The 20,158-nt window shown below is 36.1% G+C and overlaps 1 protein-coding gene across 24 annotated transcripts in view; it reads left to right on the forward strand.

Annotated features, from left to right (window-relative positions):
• The window catches only part of BTRC (beta-transducin repeat containing E3 ubiquitin protein ligase), a 265,091-nt gene that overhangs the window by 205,854 nt on the left and 39,079 nt on the right, over positions 1 to 20,158 (forward strand). For 23 of the 24 annotated variants that reach the window (XM_077125783.1, XM_077125773.1, XM_077125785.1 and 20 more), the window contains 2 exons: positions 12,656 to 12,887; positions 16,347 to 16,533. In XM_077125783.1, coding sequence (XP_076981898.1) covers positions 12,656 to 12,887; positions 16,347 to 16,533 — 419 coding nt within the window. Of the gene's footprint in view, positions 1 to 7,428; positions 7,479 to 12,655; positions 12,888 to 16,346; positions 16,534 to 20,158 lie in introns of those variants that run through there. The other variant, XM_077125794.1, reaches the window with a different exon arrangement.

Raw genomic sequence — 20,158 nt, forward strand, 5'->3', positions numbered from 1 at the left:
GAAAAGAGATCTAGAAATTCTGCAGTTAATTGAATTCTTCAGGCGTGGGCCTGTGGTCATTGAAAAAATTTAAGTGCGTGAAATTCTCTTCCTTTGCTCCTAGATGTAGTTCATACAACATCTTAGAAGTCCAGGGAAAAAATTGTGAAGGATTTTCTGCCTTTATTTTCCGACTGGACATTTTATATGATGAATATGCCATTTTAAAAGTTTTGTACAATATATTTGGTCCTTTGAGTTGCCTTTCTCCGTATTTTTTTCTACTTTCCTCACTACCCCAAGTCTGTATTACTGATACTTTCCCCCCTTTTTTCCCATCTTGTGAGCAAAGTTTGAACAGTACATAGTAAGTTAACTGCCTGCAGTCTTTTAAATATAAGTAACACGCAGCCAGTAATAAGCTGTCGGGTTTTTTTTTTTTTTTTTTTTTTTTGCTGCCTGCAAAGAAACATAAACACAGCGCTCATTTCTGGCAGGTTTTTACTGTCAGAGTTTCTCCTATTATATTTATCTTACAATTTGCCAGGGGGTGAAGTTATTAAGTTTTAGCAGCAGCCATCGATCAAGTTCACAAGTTAACACGATAAAGGCTCTGTGCCGCTCCGATCGGGGGAAATGATGATCCTCACTCGGTAATTAACTAAATGAGAAAGTTAAATCTTACTTGAGAGCTGGGAGAGATGAAAGAGAGGTGTTTGTCAGTTTCTCAGTGGAAATTAGAAGCAGTTTTCTGCAATTCCCTAAGCTGTTGCTCTGTCATATTTTACATAAGCACTGGGAAAACGTCTTGTAATTAGTGCTGTCATGGAGGATTTTTTTTTTTTTTTTTTTTTTTTTTGGTTAAGTATGTTGGAATAATTCATTAGATTATCAAGAAAGGCTTGTGTCCTGAAATGATTAGCACAGTGAAATTTAAACCATTAACGATAACAAGTTTAGAGCTTGCTGCAGTGCAGAGGCACCCAGGGTATGTCTGTGCCTATTTCAATCATTTCTTATAATTAAACATTATGTCCTTTTTCTCCCCCCTTCACTAGGACCCATCCAAAATTCCTTTTAAGGTGGCACTCTCTACTTCAGTGGGTTTACCAGCCTTGGAGGTGTATGTAGTTGGTAGCTATAACAATGCAGCAGTAAATTAAACTGCTGTATGTTTCTTGGTTTAGAACAAAAGAACCTATCACCCTGGAAGCTATAAAGTTGCCTGAGGGAGCCCACTAACGAAACAAGAGCCTCAGTTTTGATACCTAAAAATGCTAGATAACTATCCCATCCCTTAGACCACCTAAAAGTTATGAAATAATCAAAATGGTTTCATTTTGGTTTTGGTAAAATTTATACATGGTTTTCTTATAGCAACTAAATAGAAAAAAATAGTAAATGTTTAGTCTTTATATAACCATATATACTGGGACATTTATGAGTTCATTTCCTAGTGAGTTTTATTTAAAATAATTGAAGTGATTTCAAGCTTTTTCTTGTTGGTTATTAGAAATCAGTCAGATTCATAATGTGAACTTTCCTTCTGCTGACAAATCTGCTCCTTCCTGTCGTCCATGCTCACTAATCAGATCTGACATATTTATGAGTTCACCTAATATGTAATCATATTTACTAGAAAATGTTAAAATATTAATGCAATAATCCCACTGAGATATGCGATGTTTACTTCTGTTGAAACGGATGTCCCATTCTATGCATAGAGCCACCACTTTTTTTCATTTGAACCCTCATCCCTGCCACCACCACAAAAATAAAAAGATAATGGTTTACTTATTTGACTGCTGAAAGCTATAAATTTTTTTTTATTAATTAAAAAAAATTACAAGAATATAAATTTTTTTTAAGAATTGAAAATTAAAAGTTATGGTTCCACTTTTGAGTATGCATTATCTTTTACACTACGTGTGCAATTTATGACCAAATTCTCTCAATTTCTCTTGAAATCCTTTTCCACCCTGGCACCTTGGGCATTCTGAAGCTGGTCTGTTCTCCCTGCCAGAACAGAATTATCATCTCCATCCCTAGATGTGCTTACATAGTTCTCTTTTATTCCTAATCAAAATGTGCTTAATCCCATTTCCTCTTAATTCAACTGAGATGTTGCCTTTTCAAAGATACTTCTGCAAAGAAATCAAGGGAAAACAACAAGGGGGAAAAGCTTTTAGTAGATGTTTTTGGATTCTCATTTAACCACAGTTTGACAACAGCCTTTGGAATATACTCTAGACCACTTCACCCCAGTTCTTTTCCTAACTTCAACTCTGTTTGAAGAAACCTTCTTGTTTCTACCTCCTTCAAAAACCTTCCCCTTTCCCTCAAAACTCTTAAGAGTTTTACCTTATTTCTCCTGGCCACGGGAGCAAGAACCTTCATTCTTTCCCCATCCAGGTTAATATACCAGACTAAATATCTGAAGAATCAGCCCTACTGTAAAAGTAAATCATTACACTGAAATAAATGTGTATTATAATCAAGGTATATTACTCTCAATGGGCCCTTTCTCCTTTCTTGTGAGCATATCTTTCTTGTAAGCACTTCCTAATCTACCTCTTCTAATCCTAACCATGATCACCTTTTGCCTGGATTATTTTATTAGCCTTCTAATTGGTCTTCCTGATCTTGCAAATCATCTCTCTCTGCCTACTTTCCACTACCCCCACCGACTACCACCGCCACCACCACTGCGGATGTCCATTCTCCAGGTGGCAGCTAGTGTAAGTATTTCTAAAGCATAAATCAGGTGATGTCATATACCCCACTACATCAAAACCTCCAGGGCTCTCCTTTATACTAAAAAAAAATCCAAGCTCCTTCCCATGGCCCACAAGACCTTATATGATCTGGCTCCAGCCACCTCTATAATCTCTTTTCCCACCACTTTCCCCCTCATTCACTCTGCTGCTACCACACTGACCTTCTTTCTGTCTTTCACTTGAACACATTTTTGAACTTACTGTCCTTCTGTCTGGAAGGCTTCCCCCCAGATTTTCACAATCTTTTTTCTTATCATTCAGATCTCAGCTCAGATGTCACCTTCTTCAGAGTAATTTCTTGACCATCCCAGTTAAAGTAGGCTCCACTGTTCATGACCTATTGTTATTTTGTTTTCTTCACAATACTTACTGATTCTGAAATTAACATGTTTTGGTTTATTACCTGTTCTCCCCAGAGAAGGTAAACTCCTTGAGAGCAGAAAGCTTTTGTATGCCGGTACACCACAGTTCTGCTAGCACAGAGTAGGCACTCAATATATCTTTGTTAGTTGATTGATAACTCTAAAGTTCTATCCTTGGTCAGATGCTTGACCTGTCCCTCCTAGGCTAAAGCTTTGCTCCCAGCACAATCCCTGTCCACTTTATTCTCTCTTTCTCTCTCTTTTTTTTTTTCCGTTTGTATATAACTTTTTTTTTTCCTATGCCTGTCTTTATTTTATTACTCTCCTACCCATACACTGGATAAAGGGACTGTCGGTCACATAGTTTTTATAGTCACCTGGTGTTTTAGTTTGTAAAAGCTGCTGGAATGTAATATACCTGATATGGAATGGCTTTTAAAAGGGGGAATTTATTAAGTTGTAATTACAGATCTGAGGCTGTGAAAATCTCTAAACTAAGGCATCCAGAGAAAGATACCTTGTTTCAGGAAAGGTCAATGGATCTAGAACACCCCTGTCAGCTGGAAAGGCACATGGCAACGTCTGCTAGCTTTCTTTTCCCATTTCATAAGGCTTTCCCTGGGGTATTTTCCTTATGCATTGCCACAAATCTCTGGCTGTGTGGGCTCTGTCTGTTCTCTTTTCAAAAATTAGTTCCCCCTTAAAGGGCTCCACTAGCAACTCCACCTTGAATGGGTGGAGACAGTTCTCTATGGAAACCATCTAATCAAAAGTTATCACCCACATGTGCCTAAGTGTTACCTACAGAGCACCTCTTTTGTTGCTCAGATGTGGCCTCACTTTCTCTAAGCCCAGTTCTGCAAGTGAAATCCTTGCCCTCCTCCCTACATGGGACATGACATCCAGGGGGGAAAGTCTCCCTGGTAATATGGGAGATGACTCCCAGGGATGAGCCTGGCCCTGGCACCGTGGGACCAACTATGCCATCCTGACCAAAAGAGGGAAGGAAGTGTAACAAATAAGGTATCAGTGGCCGAGAAAGTTCAAATAGAATCGAGAGGCTACTTTGGAGGTTGTTCTTATGCAAACTTCAGTTAGACATTGCTACCTATCATAACTTGCCAACCCCCAACCAAAACCATTCCAGCCAATCCTAAAGAACATGTAGGGCAATATATAAGAGTCTACAAAGGTTCCGTACACTAGGGTACAGAAACATACAACTTCCAGATGTATCCCTGGACCAGATAAGTCCTGAAACCTAGAAGGGCCAACCTTTCCAGAACATCAGCTAGTTCCGTCTCCCAATCCCTTATTATTGAAAGCCTTTCTAACATGAAAAAGGTAGATGGGCATAGCCCAAATACCCCTAAATAGTGGGAGAATGATCAAAGGTGATGATGGACTTATAAAGAGAAGGTAGGGTTTAACAAACTGTTATGATTGCTAGATCATTGTATTGATATTTCCTTTAGTCTCCAGTATCTTAGAGCAGCTAGAAGTAAAAACCTAAAATTGTGGAATTGTAACTCATCCAAAGTCTGTAATATGTTCCACAACTAATTGTTGTGCTGTGCTTTGAGATTTATTATTTTTTTGTATATATGTTATTTTTCACAAAAAAAGAAAAAAGTGATTATAAAAAAATACATATTCCTTCCTGCTTCCAATATTCTGGAGCAGGCAGAAGGAAAATCTGAGATGATGCTGTGTTGGCCCATGACAGATTCTGGGATCTGTCCTGTAACTACTTGTTGAAGAGTGCTTTGAAAACTATTTCTTTTGTCTTTCTTTGCTTTGAATGTATGTTATATTATACAATTTAAAAAGTTGGAAAAAAAAAAGTTACCACCCACAGTTGCATAGGTTTTGTCTCCATGGAAACAATAAAAAAGGTCCTACCCAGCAATTTTGAATGAAGATTAAAGGACATGGCTTTTCTGGGGTACAGAACAGATTCAAACTGGCACACGTAGTCACACAATAAAAACAATTTCAGGTCTTTCCTTCTGGCTATTCCAATACACTAAAAAATAAAAAGAAACATCCATGTATTGATTCACTGGTAATAATCATTTGCTGAATCTTAATTTCTCAGTCTCCTCCTTCTCATCTGATCGTTCTCTCAGTCTTCAGGTATATCTGGGCAATGACCATTTTAACTTCTATGTGCTGGAAAGGGTGTTGACCTTTTGTGATAGAGGAATAAAACTGGTTGATGTTCTTGGAGAGTCTGGTACTTCTCAGTTTCAGAGTTTATATGGCATAGGAATAATCTGGAGGCCTTAAATTTCTGAAAAAATAAATTTTCCAAGAAAAATTTGTATAGATTCATGTCCCATGTAGAAGGGAGGGTAGTGAGTTTATTTTCAGAGTTGTCTTAGAGAAAGAGACCACATCTGAGCAACAAAAGAGGTTCTTTGAAGGTTACTCTTAGGCATAATTATGAATAGGCTTAGCTTTTCCATTGTAGAAATAAGTTTCCTTGGGGGTAAGCCTCAAGATCAACGGTTTGGCTAATTAAATTGGGAGTCCCTAAGGCTTGGGAGAATATCAGGAATTCCCCAGGTAGGGAAGTTTAGTAGCTCCACATTTTTCCCCAGTCCCTCAAGGGGACTTTGCAAATACTTTATTTTCTGCCCCAAATACTCTGGAGTGTATCAGGGTATTACATTAATCTGTATGGAATAACAAGATCTCGTTCCTTATTTTAGATTCCATGTAATTAGTTTGCTTAAATAAACTGGCCAGACAGGTTAAATTAGATATTATGCTACAGAAAGTTTAAATTTTGGACAAAATAAACATCTTTTCCTATGGTCTCATATAGAAACTGAAGTTTTAGAATACAGATAATATCCTCCATTACCCTGTATTCTGATTTACCTTCGTCCTAACCAGATCCACTTCATTCATATCTCTGATTTGTCCTCTTTATTCTTAAATTCATTTTCATCATCATTGCATCCCTTTTTGTCTAGGCATAGTTTTAAATGCCAGAGCCTTTTCTCAAAGCCTCTCAAGTCCAAACAGAATCTTTAAATATTTTTTTGTTTTTGCATCTGATCATAAATACTTTTCTTCCTCTAGTCCTTGCATACCCCATTTCCAAATAGTGTCCTGTCTCTGAAGCATTTTCCTTTCTCTATGTACCCACACCCTTCCTTGTGACTAAAGCAAGGTTTGCATGCAAACTCTAAATATTTGTCATTTCAACACCAAGTTTAGCCAGTCCCAGTCAATGCTGACTTAATGGATGCTTAATATTGCAGTGGTAGTGGGTTAGGCCAGTTGGTGTCTTCAGGGGTGTATTTTTTTCCTCATGGCCTTCACTACAGCTTAAGAGAAATGCATGGTAATTTCAAAAGTTGCACATTTAATATTTTCAAGGGGAAAATGTTAGCACTCAGCCTTTGAGGACTAAGCTGGAGGACAGTCGCATTAATTCTTTTTTTTTTTTTTGCATGGGCAGGCACTGGGAACCGAACCCAGGTCCTCAGGCTTGGCAGGCAAACATTCTTACCTGCTGAGCCACCATGGTTGCCCGTATTAATTCTTAACTCCTTTCATCTTGTGTACTTGTCACCTGACAGCTTATTTTGCCTTTCTTTGTTTTGGAACTAACTGTTCATTGAAACCAGAAAACAGAGGAGCAGATAGATATGCAGGATGGCACAAAGTTAAGAGTTACTATTAAACTAAGGTTTGTCAGCTTTCTTAGACATTTAAATACTAGTCATCAGGCTTTTGTGGGGAAAGCCAAAGCAGTTCTACTGCCATTAGTAGCTATTACTCTCTCTCCCAAACTCTCTAACATACAGCTTTTGATTTTTTTTAATAATTGAACTTTTTCAGTGTGCCCTTATGGGTTTCCAGAGGTCCTAAAATTCAAATTTGGTAATTTATTTTAACTGTAGACTAAAGCTTTTGCTGCATTTACTTTTACTGTAGACCTTTGTAGAAAAATCTGTATGGGAGAACGATACAGGAAAGAGACTCAATAGCAATGACCTTTACTTCCACAGTTTTTAATAATTGTAACATCTTAGTTACAAATGAAATTAAGATGACAGTGACATTTATCCTTTGGCATTCTCTAAGAGGTTGTTTTTTTTTTTAAATCAACCTGATAAATTTATAATTTATATGCAATAAAGTACATCCATTTTAAGTATACAGTTGATGAATTTTGGCATATATACTTGCCCAACCATGACACTCAAGATATAAAACATTTTCATTGTCCCTGAAAGTTACTTTGTACCTTTACCAAGTCAGTCCCACCCCCACATTTAGCCCCAGGCACCGCTGATCTGTTTTCTATCACGACAGATCAGATTTGTTGTTCCTAGAGTTTCATGTAAGTAGAATCATAAAGTATGTACTCTTTTGATTTGGCTTCTCTCATTTGAGAGAATTGTTTTTGAGATTCATGTTGTTTTGGTATCTGTCGTTCATTCTTTTTTATTGTCGAGTACTAGTTGGTTGTTCACATATATTACAGTTTATTAGTTCATTTCTTGATGGACATTTGGATGGTTTCATTTGGGGGCTAACTATGAATAAAGCAGCTATGAATATTCATGTACAAATCTTAGAGTATGTATGTTTTCATTTTCTTTGGGATAAATACCTAGCAGTGGAATTGCTGGATCATATGGTAAGTTTATGTTTAAATTTATTTTAAAAATTGTTAAACTGTTTTCCTAAATGGTTGTGTTATTAGACATGATCACCAGCAACATACAAGAAACCCAGTTGTTTTGCATTCTTGCCAATACTTGGTCTAGAAACTTTTTAATTTTAGCCATTCTAGTCGGTGTGTAGTAGTAGCTCATTGTGTTTCAATTTGCTTTTCCTAATGACTGATGTTCAATATCTTTTCTTGTCCTTATTGGCTATCCATAATTTTTTTTTTTTGTAAATTGTTCAAATCTTTAGCCCATTAAAAAACAAGTTTTGTTTGTTTTCTTTGTATTATTCTCAGTCGACGTATGTTGAATTCTTATTATTGAGTCCTTATGTATTCTGGATGTAAGTCCTTTGTCAAGTACATATATTGCAAATATTTTCTACCAATCTGTGGTTTACCTTTTTATTTTGTTTCTTTAGAAAACCAGAATTTTAAAATTTGCCAAATGCTAGTTTATCAGTTTTTTTCTTTTACTAAAAATAAAAGTTTGTGCTTTTATGTCCTTTCTGTGAACTGTTTGCTTGTCCCAAGGACACCAAAATTCTCCCTTCTGTTTTCTTCTAAAAGTTTTATAGGTTTAGCTGTCATGCATAAATCCAGAATCTACTTCAAGTTCAATTTTGTGTATGGTGTGAAGTAAAGGACAAGGCTCATGTTTTTCAAGTAGATATCTAGTTCTTTCAAAACTATTTGTGAAAATGACTGTCCTTTCTTCACAGTCTTTCTGGAAAATCAGTCAGCAATGTGTGAGTATGTTTCTGGACTCTCTCTTCTGTTCCATCGATCCACATTTTTCCTTACACTGAAACCACACTGTCTTGATGACTGTTGTTTTATTCTTAGGTCTTGAAATTCAGCAGTATGAGTTCTCTATCTGTTTTTTATTTTTCAAGGTCTTGACATGTATGTTGTTAACTTTATTTCTAAATATTTTGTATGTTTTTAAATGCTACTGTAAAATTTCATTGGCAGATGATTTCTAAAAATGTATTTAAAAAAACATACAATGAAATGAGTATAGTAACTACTAGGAAGGCTAATGACAGAAGGGGCACAATGCAGAGCTTGCAAAACTCATGATGATCTGGTTTTTGCTCTTGGTGCATGAATATGTTCGCCTTGTGAACATGAATATATATGTTCACCTTATGAAAATTAATCGATTTGTACACTTAAGATTTACATTTTCATGTTTATTATACTTAAATGAAATTTAAATAGAAAAATATATATTACATCAAAAAAGTGTATGTAGATATAGGGAGAGTTCACCTCCAACAATGTCATAAATTCATTGAGATAGTACTGATAGCTATCATTTATTTAGCATTTCTTTGTGCCAGTTGGTGTGCTTTTGTAGATTATGTTATTTGTTCCTCACTAAAACCTCATGAAATAGGTCTTATTACTATCCTCATTCTACAGATGAGGGAAACAGAGACTCAGAAAAATAAAACTTCAGGAAAAAGTAATTTATTCCATGTCACACAGCTGATAAATGGAGAAGTTAGAATTTGAAGACGGGTCTTTTTCCTCCAGGGCCAAAGCTCTTAAAAATACAGTGTGGTGTAGTGATTAAGAGTAATTTATTTAAAGCGATCCTGGATCTGAGGTGTGTATCCTTCTACTTCACAAGGAAATACTGTGTTTTGAAGTGTGGTAACTAAAATGTAGTATTAGCTAGAGTCACCCAAATGGACAGTTGGTAAATCCATGCACCTCTCAGTTTAATACTTTGTAATCCAATTTCTAATAGTCAGATATTTTTAGGTCCCATTTATGATTTGATCATAGAAAACATAAAGTCTTGATTGAACTTTCGCTCCTGTGGTGGGATGAATAACCAAATTGGCAAATCCCTCAGACAGTTTTATCTATTAATAGTCTGATAGTCACTGCTCAAAGCATGACCCCCTTGATTATGGAAACACCTGGGTTGTTTAAAGTGTAAATAGGAGCTTTTCATTAACTTGCTGATTGTTCTCTGTTACTGGTATTTCTGGTCATTCTCCAGAGAACAATTTTCTAGATAGCACCCAACTCAGGCCCATTTCTACCTTTTAAAAGACAAGGGGTAAACATGTAAAAGATGGTAGATTGGGAGGTTTGGTTGTTGTGATCAGAAGTGGCATTTGATCAAGCTTGTGAACCTACTGTTAATATTTGTTAGCTCCCTAAATCTTATTCCACATTTCATGAGTTTTTCTTTTCTGAGATGCAAGCAAATAATCCACACTAAAAAACAGTTCAGAAATCCTGAGGGCCTGTGTCCAACAAGATTCTTATTAATCATTTTTGGTCTGTATCATAGACAACAGTGGCTTTTATGCTAGGAAATTTCCAGCTCTGCACACTAGGGCTTGCAGTTTACAGATGTCAGCTCTTTCGAGTGTAAGTAGAATGGCTAATGCCGTTCTTGAAAATAATGCTTTCAACTGTTTATTGTAAAAAGGCCTGCATATAGGAGTTAACATTTAGAAAATAAGACAAACTTGTATCTTAAATAGCAGAAGTTGATCATTCAAATTTGGTACCATTTTATGGCATGTTGTACATTCAATAAGTCTTGGCAGGGATGAGTTCTATAGTAGCAGAGGTCTTCCTCTCAAACTGGGGTTACCTCAGGCAAATATGGCAAAGATCCATCAAATTACGTTGAAAAGTATCCAGATGTACTACTGTGTAGATTATGCTTTAAAGAAAGTTATACTTTCTTCAGAGTCGAAAATGTTTCTATTGATTTCTGAATCTTCTCTCTGTGATCCCCAGCTTTCAGTATCATCCTTGACTCTTCTTTTTTCCCCCACATCTCATGTCCCATCTGTGAGTGAATTCAATCGGCTCTGCCTTCAAAATATTGAATTCCAATTATTTCTTACTACCTTTAAAGCTACCACTCTAGTCCAAGAGAGTATCTCTTCCGTGTACTACTGAAGTAGTCTCCTTATTTCCATTCATGTCCCCTATATCCTTTTCTTCACACAACAATGAATCTTTTAAACTGTAAGTCAAATCATGTCACTATCATGCTTCTAGGTGATTCTCCATGTAGCCTTTCTATCTGCATAGCTTCTCATCTCCAGGCCTCCCTTTAGGGTAGCCTTAATTTCTTACGTGGTAGCTCAAAACTCCAAAAAGAAGTAAGCAGAAGTCTCAAATGTCACTTTCTCCCCATTCTGTTAGTCAAAGCCTAGATTCAAAGGAGAGGATAAAAGCTCTACCTCTGGGTAGGACTTACATCCAGAATATGCTGGAATTATTTGGGGCCATCTTTTAAAATTGGCTACCGCCACCTACATGAGTTAAATGATCTGATTCTGACTACTTCTGCAGCTTTATTTCTCCTTGCTCACTCTGTCCAGCTGCATGGAGCATGCTGCCACCCGGACTTTTGCTCACAAAAATTCCTATTGCCTACATTATTCTCCCTCCAAATAATGAAGTGTCTTCCTAACTCATTCCTTTCAGGTCTTAGTTCAAATGTTATCTCTTTAGAGATATCATTTCTGACCCCTTAGACTTAAATAACTGTATGGTGTTTTTTGTTTTGTTAACTGCTGCTAACAAATTACCACAAATTTAGCAGACTAAAACGATACCCATCTATTAGCTCAGCTCACAGTTCTTTAGGTCAGAAGCCCAGCACAGCCTAAAAGCTGACATCAAGGTATCAGCCAGGCTGAGTTCTCATCTGGAGGCTCTGCAAGAAAATGCTCTTCTTAGTTCATTCTTGTTGGCAGATTCAGTTCCTTGTGGTGCAGGACTGCAGTCCCTGTTTCATACTGGCTGTCAACCAGTGGCTGCTCTCAGCTTCTAGAGACTGAACTCATTCCTTGAATGTGGAAACTTTCTGTTTGTAAAGGGCTCATGGATTAGGTCAGGTGTTTACTGGGTAATCTTCCTATCTTAAGGGCAGTTGATTTGGGACCTTCTTTATATCTGCAAAATTTCTCACAATGAACAGTTTTACGTGTATTTGATTGAATAACTGAGAGAAGGTGTGTGTTTGCCAGGAGCTGGGACCATGGGGACCATCTTAGAATTCTACCTACCTCAAAAATATATACTTTTTCCCCCACCTTTAACTTGCTCTGTTTTCTTCATAGCACTATCTACACTATATTTTCTGCTTATTTGCTTATGGCTTTAACTTGCCTCCCCCACTAGAATATAAGTTCGTTATCAGCGACCATGTCATTTTTGTTCACTGTTGTATTCCTAGCACCTGGAACAGTGCTTGATATATTGTAGACTCTCAGTAAATATTTATTAAGTGGGTCAATCAATAAAAAGACTTTATAGCTTATAAATGACAGCAGCACCGAAATTTTTTTAGAGGGAAAAAAGTATATTGAGCATGTGACTGTTATTTAAGTTTTGTCTCCAAAGGTACCAGAGTCTCAAAATATTTGTTGGCCTTTCTTTGCATAGAGAATTTCCTGTTTGATATGAGTTGTGAGAGAGTAATTGTATAAATATCTGGTAACTAGTATATACAAGAAAAAGCAAAATAACCTTTTACCTGCTAGTAATAGTAACCTAACCTGCCCTCTACATTCGTTTTCATCTATATATCTCCAAATAATAAGAATTTCTTACTGTGAACTTTTGGAAATGGGTGCTTAGTCTTCTGGCAATATACTTGATTTACCAACCTACTATGGCAATTCTATGGCTTTCCATGTAATTGCTGTCACAAATGTCCAATTACTAACAGAGTAACAGAGTGAGTGCCATCAAAAAGACATAACATAACATGCCAGACCAGAAAATTATACATTTCCATCATTTTCAATACTTATTGTTATATGTTTCTTTTAATCTCCTCCCACCCCCTTCTGCAGACAAAACTTGCCAATGGCACTTCCAGTATGATTGTACCTAAGCAACGGAAACTCTCAGCAAGCTATGAGAAGGAAAAGGAATTGTGTGTCAAATATTTTGAACAGTGGTCAGAGTCTGATCAAGTGGAATTTGTGGAACATCTTATATCCCAAATGTGTCATTACCAACATGGACACATAAACTCATATCTTAAACCTATGTTGCAGAGGGATTTCATAACTGCTCTGCCAGGTATGTCTCTGGGTGTTAGTAAGCCACTAATTTGCCTGAAAGATATGCTACAATATTAACTACACCGAATTTTCAGCTGTTATGTCTCTTTTTTTGAAAGCCTTTATTGGCTTGATTTTTTACAAATTTAGTCCTTTAATTGGTCCTTCTTGGGATATAAATATACAAAGCCATACTCTGGAAATAAAGACCATCTTTATCTCTTTCCTGTCTTATACCTTTCTATTAACTGCTTTTTACCCACACATAGGCCCAAATAAAATCTTTTTTGAGGTGATAAATGGTTTGAGTTGCATCTTTTATAATGTGTCTGTGTTTCAATGTATGCTAACTGTATACTTGGATTTGGGTTTCTATGGGAATTTATCAACAGGATATTTAAGTTCTAATGTTGAATAAGAAACATTTTTAACAGAGTATTTTAGAAAGTAGACTATCTCAGGAGCCTTGTTTGAACAGTAAATATGTAAATCCCAGGTTTTACAATCTCACCCTGCTCAGTAACCAAATAGCTATTGTAAACTAAATACAAATATAGGTTACGAGACTTAAAATAGCATTTTTTGGAGGGGAGGCCGGTTGTGTAATTGTTTTTCTGATGCTTAATGGTGATCTAGACACTAGAAAGGTATCTATTGGGAAGAAATGCTATCTTAGGAAAACATAAGGTTCTAATCTACTAAAAAGCTTATTGTAAAAGAAAGAATAATACAAAGATGAGAGTGGATCTCAACTAATATATCTTTTTTTTGCTGTTTTCTGATTATAGAAGTTATAGGAAATTTAGAAAATGCAGAAAGTATTTTTTAAAAAGTAAATTTACCCCACCATCCAGAGAAAACTATTAATATGCTGTTAAATATTGGTATATAGCCTTCCAGTTTTTTCTAGGTATATGCATTTTCCCCTAAAGCTGTCATCATAAATGTTTTTAACATATTTTTCTTAAATATATTCACTTAATGTATTTTCATTGGTGTTTGTTCTTCTAAAACATAATTTTTAATTGTTGCATAGTATTTTTCTCAGTGATTAGAACCGTAATTATTATTTAATCCCTTTTGTGAACCTTTATGTAGTTAAAAATTTTTTTCCCTTTTATAAGATATGCTATGATGAATATTCTTATACATTAATCTTTTGGGCTTCTTAGAGAAAAAATACCAAAAGTAGAATTGCTGTTTTGAAGACTATAAACATTTTAAAGGCTTTTAATACAGCTGCCAAACTATCTTCTAAGAAAAAAAAAATACGTTAGCTTGTACCCTTCCCAGAACTGCATATTACTATTTGGTTTAATCTTTACCAATTATATCATTAAAAAAATTATTTTTCCAAACTTGGGACTTAAATTGTCTTTCAAAACAGAAAAAATGCCTATATTTAACTATATCTTAGAAATAATCATTTTAAAACTGAATTTGAGCCTATCCCTTTTATTAAATAGAATAGATTTTTGCCCCCTTTTCATTCATTGGATTTTGTTTTAGCCATAGGCAAGCCATTTTCTTTGTGTGAACAATCTATGTATACCTCATTACTGTGCTCTCCCCAATCACTGAGACATACTACTACGTCAAGATTATGCCACTGGTTCTTAGTGCTGTAACAGTTGATTAAGCCTGTGTAGCCTTTGCCTAAAACACTGATCCCTAGTGTATATCAGCTGGCCACTCTTATAAAAAGTATTACAGCATCAGTTTAATGCTTTACAGCTGTTTTAATTTATAAGCCTACACCTTTTGGCTTCATTCAAAAAGAAAAAATGCCTGTAAGCCATTAATGTAATAGGATTGTTTAGAGTGTTAAGTGAAATTACTTCTAAAACTTATAGGTATATAGTGAAGGATCAGGAGCAATTTGATGGCAGCCATTAAAAACACAGAATACATTTTGGAAACTTTTCTGGTGGTGTAGAAAGTTTAAATATAAAGATGAAGAAATTGTATCTTCAATATATTTTGCATGAAGAACTAATTATTATATTTTAAATTGGCTTATAATCATGTTCCTTTAATAAAAATTAGGTGATGGATGCCTCCATGTGTTTATGCTTAATTGTGAACATGTTGTGTCAGCCACACAAGGATCCATTTATGCTTTCTTTCCTTGCTGAAAAATGATGACTGATACACATACAGTCTTTATAATTAGAATAATGTTTAAGCACATTTGGCTTGTTGCTTTGTGTCCATGATGTTTTTGTATGATCCAGGGGAAAGGCAGAAAGTGAAATGTGATATTCTCTTTCCTGTTTGTTAATTTTTTGCTCAAGGGAGTCAGAGTATGAAAGAATCCTTCCTAACAATTTAAGTTCTTTAGAAAACCTATGACAAATAACCTGTAAAGAAAAAATAACTTTGATTGTTTCTGACTTACTTGTGATTTAGAACAACAGCCAAAAGAAGGTTTTTTTAGTGTGTCCTGAGTCATCCTATTTTATGGGATCTGTTCCTCTGAGGACTCAATACATATTTGGGTGGTGGAACCAATTTGCATGACTTAAGACGTACTCTGCACAATTTTCCTTTGTGCATCCTACGGAATACTCTCTGAAATGCTAACCAAGTTATTGGCCCAGAGGGCCTGTAACACTCTGTTTCCCTACCAGCAATGACTGGAGCATCTCTCTCTCCACATTTTATCCAAAAATTTTTGGTCACCTGTCACTGATGTTTTATAGGAATTGCTATTTTGGGGGTTTGGGGGTGGGTGGGTGGGGGTGGGGGAGTTGCATAGGCTTGGAATTGAACCCCAGTCTCCTGTAAGCATTCTACCACTGAACCACCTGTGTACCCAGTAGCTATTCTTAAATGTAGTTTTAACCATCTGAAATTAAACTCATCCTTGAACTTAAACATACTTCCCTTTCTTTCGTCTCAAGATATTCATGTACCAATCCATATTTCCTTCTCTCCTTACTTCCCTGCATGCCCAACATTCTGTAACCCAGCACATTCTGACTTAGTGTTTCTCCCCCAGTACATTTAAAAGATATTTCTTTTACTGAACAGCTTTGGAACTGCAGCAGTAATAGAAACAGAATGAGAAATGGACCTAATATAGAGATTTGGGGGTGGGGTTCAGAACCACAGAGTTTGAGATGCCATCCATAGATACATAGAACATCCCTGAGTGCTGAAATCCATATAGATAGATGTGAATTGTTTTCTGGAATCCTTTTTATTTTTAATGCCTTAGGAGATTTGCTGGTTGTTAGCTTTAACTTCCTTATCTAAAGGAAGATGGAAAATACTGTTCATTTCTGTAACCTTATGGAAAAATTATTGACACTCATTTTACCAAGTCTGTTTGAAAAAGAAACTGTACCCCACTAGGGATGGTGATATGCCTTCATACCAGAACAAATGCTGTTCTGTTTTGAAGGACCTTTTGTACAAAATTATTCACTGTCCCCATGTTCTTTTTCTTTGCCCCCACTACCCTCACCCTGGAAAGCTCGGGGCTTGGATCATATAGCTGAAAACATTCTGTCATACCTGGATGCCAAGTCACTATGTGCTGCTGAACTTGTGTGCAAGGAATGGTACCGAGTGACATCTGATGGCATGTTGTGGAAGAAGCTCATCGAGAGAATGGTCAGGACAGATACTTTGTGGAGAGGCCTAGCAGAACGAAGAGGGTGGTGAGCCTTTTAACATTTTTACTATACAGAACTTCAGAATATAGTCATTCAGAGTCCTTGAAAGATTTTGGGAACCATTGAGGTTCATCATTTAACACCATGATTTTGCTGGTTTATAGCAAAAAATAAAAGTAAAGGAGAATGATTTTTCATTTACTCAGCAGTTTTTCTTCTTACCAGTCATTCATAAAATGACATAATGTTGTGTGATACTGCTCGGCAAAAATAATGATAAACTGGGCAGCCCACCAGCTTAAAGCATTCTGTTCTCCAGGTAGAAATTGGTAGCCTAAAAAAGGTCTGATTTATAAAGCAAGTAGATAACTTCGAATCAGATCCAGGTTTCTTCTCAAATAATCAAGGACAAAATATTCTTTTCTCCTTCAGAAGATTTCTTGCATTAGTTCCTGTTCCTGGTGGTTTATCACTTTTATAATTAAAAGATTATTTTTTTGTGTCCACCTAGAGTAAAGACTCTAGCCATCAGAAAAAGTCAAAAATTGGATTTGATATAAATCATTGTTTCTTCTTAATACCCTTATATATTTATATATAGTTTGCTTTCCTTTTTGGGTTTTTTGAAGTTCGTTAACATGTAATAAATATAATGACCCCTAATATGACACCACATACTACAGAAATTTCTGTCATTCTAGCTATTAGGAATACTTTTTGAATGTCTCTCAAATTCAGTCATAAGGAACCAAATATCAGGCATTCCTTTGGCTAAATGAAGATTGCATAAATGAAAGAATATTGTCATCTGTTTCCCAAATATGGCTTTCTTATCCTCATTATGATAGGAAAATAGAAACCTTTCATAACCTATTTTGTACTTTGGAAATAAACTCTTTAATAGTATTTTAAAAAGCAAGTAAGATTGCATTTTCAGAGTCCATCATTTTGCTAAGAATTCCAGGACCAGCCTTAGAAATAAAACAGAGAATTGCTTACATGATACAATTTCAGGAGAGTGGGAAGATGACTCTGCCTCTCAAAAAGGGAAAGGAAAACTCTTTTCCCAATAACTCCTGACCTGAAATTTTATAGAGATTCATTCCCATTACCGTATATATGTTAATGTTGTTTCCTGTTAGAATACATTTCATGAACTGTAAACAACAGTAAACCTTTATCAGACATTAGGAATTTACCAAATCCTTTTTTGAGGGCAGGTTTTAATAGGGGCGAAAAAGGAGGAAAGACAAGGATTAAGTGGGCACATATTGGCAGTTAGAGGTGAAAATGCCAAAGTTAAATGTTGCTTAAGATTAGCACTAAGCAGCAAGATCTGTTACTTCAGTTAGAAAGGAAAAACAAATAAGATCATTGAAAAGATAACTTTTTTGGCCTTTTAAAAGAATATGTGCAGGCATAGCTCTGAAAGTCATCCTGGGTCCCACAGTAATTACCACTCTTTTCCTTAACTCTTCAACCACAAAAACCCATTCCTGCTCCTTTTTTTCCTCCTTTTTATTGAGATATATACTCACATACCATATAATCACCTAAAGTGTACAAGCAGTGGTTCATAGTATCATATAGCTGAACATTCATCATCACAATCTTTTTTTTAACATTTTCATTACTCCCAAAAAATTTTTTAAAATAAGAATAAAAACAAAAAGACACCCAAAACATCCCATACCACCCTATTGTTTATTTACTTTTTGTCTTGTTTTCTTCCTCATCTGTCCATACACTGGATAAAGGGAGTGTCTGTCACAAGGTTTTCACAATCACATGGACACGCCTTTAAAGTGTCATAGTTATTTAATCATCTTCCAGAAGCAAGGCTATTGGATTACTTAAATTTCAGGAATTTCCTTCTAGCTATTCCAACACAAAGGGATATCTATATATTGCATAAGAATAACCTCCAAGATAACCTCTTGACTCTTGAGATCTCTCAGCCACTGAAACTTTATTTTGTTTCATTTCTTTTCCCCCTTTTGGTCAAGAACGCTTTCTTACTCCCACATTGCCAGGGCCAGGCTCGTCTCTGTGAGTCATGTCCCATGTAGCGGGGGAGGGCAGTGGGTTCACCTGCGGAGTTGACTTGGAGAGAAAAGCCACACCTGAGCAACGAGAGTTCCCTGGGGGCGACTCTTTGACAGAATCATAAGTAGGCTTAGCTTCGCTTCTCTGCAGGAATAAGTTTCATAAGAGCAAGTCCCAAGATCGAGGGCTTGGCCCATCAAATTGGCAGTTCCCAGTGCTTACAAGAATATCAGGTCTTCTGCTAGTGGGGAAGTTTAATATTTCCACCTTATCCCCCAGTACCTCAAGGGGACTTCAGAATTACTTTTTTTTTATCTTCTGCCCAGATGACTCTGGGATATATCAGGGCATCACACCAACCTGTACAAACCAACAAGATCTCACTCCCTATTCAAGGTTCCATGTAATTAGTGTTCAAATAAGCTGACTATACAAGTTAAATTAGATAGTGTTCTACCAAAAATATAAATTTTGCACCAATTAAATATCTCTTCCTTTGGTCTCACACAGATGTTGAAGTTTATTTTAAAACTTTAATATCATCCTTTACTCTTTAATCTGATTCACCTTAGTCTTCCCCAGATTATCTTCAATCATGTCTTTAATTAAAGTCTCATCACTTTTTCATGTTTTTTTAACAGTTGTTGTGTAGGGTAATGCTGACTTTCATAACTGCAGAACTCTAGCTCTGAGTCTCAGGTGTAATGCAAATACCTGAAGTTCCAGGGAGTGACCAGGTTATGCACAAAGAACTCAGCAATTCAGAATTTAGAAATAACAGTTACAACTCTGAAATAGATGTGACTGCTTTAAGAGCTTGCAATCTAGGAACCTTTACAATAGGCCTTCACCTGATAATCTGTGGCCTCAAATTCAATTCTCAGATGTTGCACATTATAGTTAGTCCATGTTAGTGATGTGTTATAATATTTGTCTTTTCGTTTCTGGTTTATTTCACTCAATATACTGTCCTCAAGGTTCATTCACATTTGCCTCACAAATTCAGTCCTTCTTGCAGCTGCTCAATAGTCCATTGTGTATATGTATCATAACCCATTGCCTATCCATTCCTTAGTTTATGTACCTGTAGGCCAACCCTCCATCCATTACAAATTGAGAACACTGCCACCAAAAATGTTCAACAGGATTGATTGTAAAGATCCAGAAAGGAATAACATACCCCATACACCTAATTATGGAGTTACAGGATCATGTGGCAACCCTACCTCTAGCTTCCTCTGGAGCTACCACATTGCCCCCCAGAGGGGCTGTACCACCCTGTTTCCCTACCAGCAATGACTAGGACATCTCTCTCTTCACATTTTATCCAGCACTTGTATCTCTGTTCGTTTTTAAACACTTTTATTCACAGATCCTCTAATACAACTTAAATAAAAAATCAATGGTACCTCATATAATCACATATCTATGCCTTCACCACCACAATCTATATGAGGACATTTCCATTTCTTCCACAAAGAATCCCATAACCCTCCCTCATATCCCTTGCTTATTGACATTTATCTTTGGCATATTGCCTTTGTAACATTCGATGGAAGCATATTACAACATTACTCTTAACTAAAGGCCCTAGTTTGTGTTGATTGCATTTTATTACCATATA

Source organism: Tamandua tetradactyla, chromosome 13 (genome assembly GCF_023851605.1).
Source record: "Tamandua tetradactyla isolate mTamTet1 chromosome 13, mTamTet1.pri, whole genome shotgun sequence".
Taxonomy (NCBI): Eukaryota; Metazoa; Chordata; class Mammalia; order Pilosa; family Myrmecophagidae; genus Tamandua; species Tamandua tetradactyla.